We start from the raw sequence: 6,539 nt of genomic DNA on the forward strand, positions 1-6,539 counted from the left end.
TTAAGAAACAATCAAAACTTCTATAAAATCACATATTCATCAAATTAAATGGACGATTGAGATTTGATTATATTAGTTGTACAAATGTAAAAGGTTGTATAATAACCAATCTCTCTCTCTCTCTCTCTCTATATATATATATATATATATATATGTAGAGAAAGAGAGAGTTAAAAGCATTTGTTAACCATGAAAAAAATTATTAACTATACAAATCATTTAGACCAATCATAAATCTTTGTTAAATTAGGTTTTTCTATCATCATACAGTTAATATTGAGGACACAATGATAATCTTCTTTTTTTGTCTTAACTTCACATTCATTAGTGGGCGGTTACAAAAACCCCATAATTATAGCTAAATAATATGTTTATTTTTTTTTTCAAATTATAGATGACTTGTTATTTAATATGATAAGAAACTTTGATGCTCTATCTTCAACATATATGTAGTCGCCAATGTTCATAGGTGTATATATTGTTCACATGTATTCCAGTCTGTTCATAAAACATTATCTATAGACATCTAACATTTGGTCAACACGTGTTCACAAGCGAAACACTTTGATCATATATTATTGTATTTACATGTGAAAGCCAATTACTTTAGTGTTCATAAGTTTTAATAGGTGCAAACAAGTGTTCATAAGTGTTCTCATATGTTCACTAAAATTAGTTAATAAGTTACATATATGTTCATATTTATTCATAAGTGTTTATAATGCAACATGAATGATTCTAAGAACTATAAAAGGAATGGGCAATTATCGCTTTGTAACTGATGTAATTAGTTATTATTGATCTGTAACCGATTTAGACATCTTTTCCAAAAATATCCCTGTTCACCTATGTTTTGATATCCTTCATTTTTAATTAATTATAAATATGTCACAATTGATCTCATCCATAGATTTCAAGAATTAAGAACCAAGATTGGTTTACAGAGTTAACCACTAATTATTGGGCTAACAAAAGAATATGCCCCATATATATATATATATATATATATATATATATACACACACACACACACACACACACATATATATATATATATATATAACAAAATTTAATATAAAAATTCGTTATTAAAAAGAATACCTTTAGACCCCCGGTGGCAATCTTAAAACAAGTTAGGTGATAAAAGTCGATTGTACTACGAGAAAAATAATTTCAACTATCATAAAAGAATAGATTAATTTAGCCTTGCATTATCAAATAAGAATAGATTAATAGGTTTGATCCGGTGTATCTTAGTGCATCTTATTTCGATGCATCTAAAGATGAAGATTATTTCTTATGTTTCTCGCCTTAACTTTTTTTTTTTTTTTTTATCGAAACCCAACCTTAAATTAATACCATTATTGTTTTTACCTGTGGTTTAGAACATCCCAAAGCCATGTCAACTTTGATGGCGTTTCTCTCCCTAATAATTTATTAGATGCAATTCTTGTTTTATTGTTTTCTATTGTTCTTTTCCGTTGTTTTCAATCTAATTTTATCAACATTACATGGTCTGTTTGTCTCAGGCTGAGAAATAAAAATGACTGAGAATGAAAATGAGAATGACTTTTTATTCCTGCAATTTAACCAAGAATAAAATTTTGGACATATGGGAGAAAGATCATATTATATTATAAAAAACCAAACAATTTCTTTTATTTTCATTCTTATTGATTTATATAGAATTTCCATTGCAATTGTTATTAAGATATCTATATATGTGTTATTCAAAAGGTTCATTTATGCATATTCATATACATTTGGTGTTATATGTGTATTCAAAATGGAATAAGTGGATTTATAGAGATTCCAATGGGATTGATTATCAAGCTTTGATTAAGGTTGTTTATCAAATCGTACAAACAACCCATACAACACCAAACGGTTCAGAACTTTTGCATTACGATACAGTTTACTGGTTGTGTTTTTATTAAACCGCACTATGTAATGAGGTTTTGTGGTTTGGAATTAAGAAACCATGGTTCGAGCTGCACTCTACAATGCGCAACTGCGTTATGCACGTACACACATATATAATGTAATTATAAATATATAATAATGAAATTTATAAATAACCGGAGATAAAATGATATGGTTCACAAAAACCAACTTGGTTTGCAAAATTGACTTTATGATTTTACGTGGAATTTGATCGGGTAAAAGACAAAAAAATCGACCAAACAAAATTCAACACAAAATATATTTTGGTAAAGGAAAATTATAATTATAATTAAAAATAAATAATAATAATAATAATAATAATAAAACAAAAGGCAAAAAACAAGACGCTTACTATATTGCTCGTGCTCTCCGTATTGGAACTGAAATCTAGAGGAGAAAAATCAGAATCGGAGTCAATCAAGATCATCATCTTGACACATTTGCAAATCAATAAAAAGGGCCAAACATTTCTTTCTCGATTCTTCTTCATCTTTTCAAACCCCTTTCTCCAGGATTTCACCCAACTTAACTAATTTTGGTAATCTCTTTTTCTTTTTCTTCTTCAAATCAGCATCATTTTCATTGATCATGATTACCCTCGTCTCTAATACTGTTAATGGTATGATTTTGCAGCTGTTGGTTCTGATTTGCCTATCTACCAAATTCATACCAACATGGCGGATATTCCCACTTCAGGTTCTTACCCTGTCTTCCTTTTTCTTTCACCATTTTGTACTATATACTATTACCCTCTACCCTTTTTATCATATGGCTTGTGGGTATCGTAAATCTTGATAAATTATTCGGTTTTTCAATTTGTTTTGGTCTTCTTTGGTTTTTCTATCATGTGGGCGACCTTAATCTGTTTAATTTTGATTTCTCTTGATCTGTTCCTGGCCTGCTATTATCAAAAGAACTGTTCTTGTGCTTAATTTACCTCTTGATCAGATCTGTTCTTCGTTTGCTTCTATTTATTACATTTGATTGCATGTATGAGTATATGATCTAATAAGACACGTTCTAGTTTTCCTGTTGGATCTCAAGAAACTTCATCTCTGCTTTAATGGCGGATTCTTTGATTAGTATTTGTTTTGAATTCCGCAAAATTGATGAGAGTTTATTTTGATTGTTGGTTTTTGGTTTGACAAAGGGCTATAAGTAGATGGTAACCATGTGGAAACTTAAAGTGTGTAATGAATCATTTTCTTGATTTAGATGGTTTGTGGTTTCAGTAGGCCTACCAACTTGTGTAATCTTGTTCTTTTAAAACAAATTTCTCTTTTCTAGTAGATCTTGATGAAAAGACTTGTAACTCTCTCTGTCCCACAAATCATTTTGTCTAGTTTCTTACAAATTTGTTTCATTTTCTTGAACAAAATCTTTTTCCTACTTGTGGAACAAGTGTCAGTGGATTCTGGGATTTGGATCACAAAGGAATTATATTGGACATGAAACCCAATTCGGATTGTAAACCAAATTCATTAGAAAACCATTATAAACCACAATTAAGACAGTTGAGAACAACAATTTTCTTATCGTATCTGTTTTTTTTTCTCAGCCTTCTTTGTATAATAAGAACCCCATCGTGGATGTATGCAAATCACTTGACTATGTAAATCCCGTGTTTGATTTTCTTTCATTTCCTAGAAGTAAATTTTGTGGGCGCGAGTAATTATCGATCCTAGTTGTAACCTTATTGTATTAACCAATTACTTTGTTATCCTTGTTAGTAATCTGAAGCAATTTTCTTGCATTCAGATGGCTTGAAAGACTCGTCCTTGTATTCAAATGGAAGCCTAGAGGCAGTCAATTCACTTGTTGTGTGCTTTGGCGAAATGTTGATCGATTTTGTGCCTTCAGTTTCTGGAGTTTCACTTGCAGAAGCACCCGACTTTCAAAAAGCTCCTGGCGGAGCTCCTGCCAACGTTGCTGTTGGTATATCAAGATTGGGAGGTTCGTCTGCTTTCATAGGCAAGGTACTCCTCAGACTCAACTTTTCAATCTAACTTCATTTGATTTGCAAATGGTATCCATAAACTTGACATTTTTAGCTTTTTTCTTAGGTGGGCGATGATGAATTTGGGCGCATGTTAGCTGACATTTTGAAGAAAAACAAAGTTAACAACTCTGGCATGCGATTTGACCAAAATGCAAGAACAGCTCTGGCGTTTGTTACTCTCAGAGCCGATGGAGAGAGGGAATTTATGTTTTTCCGTAATCCTAGTGCAGATATGCTTCTTCATGAATCAGAACTTGATGTCAATCTTATCAAGCAGGTCCACATTTATCTCTTATTTTGTAGATACATTAATTTATGGTTCTTTTAGTGCACATATAACTTTCAATTCTACAGGCAAGCATATTTCACTATGGTTCTATCAGTTTGATAGAAGAGCCATGCAAATCAACACATCTTGCTGCAATGGCGTTAGCAAAGCAATCCGGTAGCATCCTCTCTTATGATGTGAATTTGAGATTACCATTATGGCCATCAGAAGATGCGGCTCGAGAGGGCATAATGAGCATATGGGATCAAGCAGATGTCATTAAGGTGTATACTTTTGTTAAAGTTTCTGTGGGCATACAACTAAATATCAATAGTAGATCTCGTTAAGCTATACTTATGTGCAGGTAAGTGAGGATGAAATTACTTTTTTGACTGGGGGCGATGATCCTTATGATGATAAAGTGGTATTGGATAAGCTTTTTCATCCCAACCTTAAGCTTTTGCTTGTAAGTGAAGGGCCACATGGCTGCAGATATTATACACAGGCAAGGATCCCGTATCTTTCATTAGTTTGTATACCATTTTTATGTTTTGTGGGTCCCATCTCCATTGCTCCACATAAGTATTACCAAATAAAATGAAAATTTTTAAATGGCTAACAGTAACTTGTGCCATTTTGTGCAGAAATTTAAGGGTAGAGTTCCTGGTGTTAAAGTAAAGTCTGTTGATACTACAGGTGCCGGAGATGCATTTGTTGGTGGCATTTTGAGCATCTTAGCTTCGGATACGAATCTTTATAAGGTACGATTGCATATATCACGTTTGTTGGTAGAATTCTGAAAAATCTTATTATAAGAATAAATGGGACCTTTAATCATATATTCGTTTTTGAACAACTTAGCTATGAATACGAATCTTTATAGGGTACAATATATAACGTTTTGCTAAAGTTTCTTTCTTTCGCACCATTTCCAATTCGTAGGTCCCCTTTTCATTTTCTCGTGACATCAATTAAATGGGACCTATCACATCTTGAGTTCTCATGTCAGCTAACAGGACCAACATTTATGTCATTTTCATTCGCTCCCTGATTATATCTTCGGGATTCCATTTTCATTTCATCGAATAAATGGACCTGCAATTGCATTGTCATTTCTTTTCGCATCATTTGGGACCCACAAAATGATACTATGATAAGAAGTCATGTTTTTTCACATACAATCCTTTGCATGATCAATTCATCGAATTCCGTCTCTGAATCCAAAGATCTTGATTGTAATGTAGGATGAGAAGAGACTAAGGGATGCGCTTCTCTTTGCAAACGCGTGTGGGGCCTTAACCGTAACCAAGAAAGGAGCAATTCCAGCCATGCCCACGAGAGAGGAAGTTCACAAAATCCTGAAACATGAATGAGTTGATGTTTCTTATGTTGTTTTGTACCTGTTAATAAGATTAGCTCGTTTCCGCGCACCCTTTTTTTCTGGAACGGGTGGCGAAAAAAGGTTATTTGAATTGAACCCTGAAATGTATAAGTCTTATCTTCATTGGAAATTGAAGGTAGCAGTTGTAGTTGTAAACTGAAGGGGGAGTTTTGTATGTCATATTGAAGACAGCCATGGATGGAGCATGGAGTCTGTACCAGAAGTATCAACACTGTTGGTAAGGATATGTTGTTTGATCCATTTGTAGGGAACTTTTGACTGGTGAAATTGTATGGAATAAGTTTTAACAATCTTTATGGGAAAAGAAGCTTTGTATCGTGATTCGAATGTGCATTTATCGCCCAAGTGATTGCTAACGGATGTTTAAATAGGATTCGAACGTGTTTAATGTGTAATGACGATGAAACCAACAATTATGCAATCTCGATATCACAATTGTAATGTTAAATCAAATAAATGATAGTTCTACCATCGTTCTATTCGGCTATGGAGAAAATTGAAGTAGTAGAAAACAAGAACTAGGTCGAATTAATTTAAGCCATCGTCACTTGTAGACGACTTCTACGCAACTTCATAAGTAGCGTTCACGGTCACCTTTTCTTCTAAGCCATACGCACAATCAACAAGCGACTCATGGAGTTCACATGCTTCAAAGGATATGACTTATATGTGACTTCCCAAGTCGTCTATAGTTTGTATGTCTTGCATATCAAAAAATTCAACACCCCATCTTGACACCATTCGCACTACTACACATGGAACTTTTTAACATGAATTCTGGTGGATCTTCGGCCAGTAAAACATTTGCCGGTAAACACGATTTTGGCGGACTTTTTGGTGGATTGAACATTACCGGCGGATTCTATCCGACAAAAATACGCCACTGATTTTATTTAATTTTTTCAATTTTCTCAACTTAATGAATT

At 33.2% G+C, this 6,539-nt stretch overlaps 1 protein-coding gene across 1 annotated transcript; it reads left to right on the top strand.

Moving 5' to 3' along the window:
- Positions 1-2,336: 2,336 nt before the first annotated feature.
- Positions 2,337-5,934, top strand: LOC112502063 (probable fructokinase-7). Its single transcript, XM_025105881.1, has 8 exons — positions 2,337-2,482; positions 2,578-2,640; positions 3,703-3,920; positions 4,008-4,220; positions 4,298-4,495; positions 4,576-4,716; positions 4,856-4,972; positions 5,456-5,934. Exons 2-8 carry the CDS (start codon positions 2,619-2,621, stop codon positions 5,582-5,584), a joined length of 1,038 nt encoding a protein of 345 aa, XP_024961649.1. The 5' UTR covers positions 2,337-2,482; positions 2,578-2,618; the 3' UTR covers positions 5,585-5,934.
- The last annotated feature ends 605 nt before the right edge of the window (positions 5,935-6,539 follow it).

Source organism: Cynara cardunculus, unplaced genomic scaffold (genome assembly GCF_001531365.2).
Source record: "Cynara cardunculus var. scolymus isolate 2C unplaced genomic scaffold, CcrdV1 Un_Scaffold_863, whole genome shotgun sequence".
NCBI classification, from domain to species: domain Eukaryota; kingdom Viridiplantae; phylum Streptophyta; class Magnoliopsida; order Asterales; family Asteraceae; genus Cynara; species Cynara cardunculus.

Coding starts and splice junctions, on each gene's coding strand:
- LOC112502063 (XM_025105881.1), top strand. CDS start 2,619: ATGGCGGATATTCCCACTTCAG. Junction 2,641..3,702: donor GGCGGATATTCCCACTTCAG/GTTCTTACCCTG, acceptor TCTTGCATTCAG/ATGGCTTGAAAGACTCGTCC. Junction 3,921..4,007: donor CGTCTGCTTTCATAGGCAAG/GTACTCCTCAGA, acceptor CTTTTTTCTTAG/GTGGGCGATGATGAATTTGG.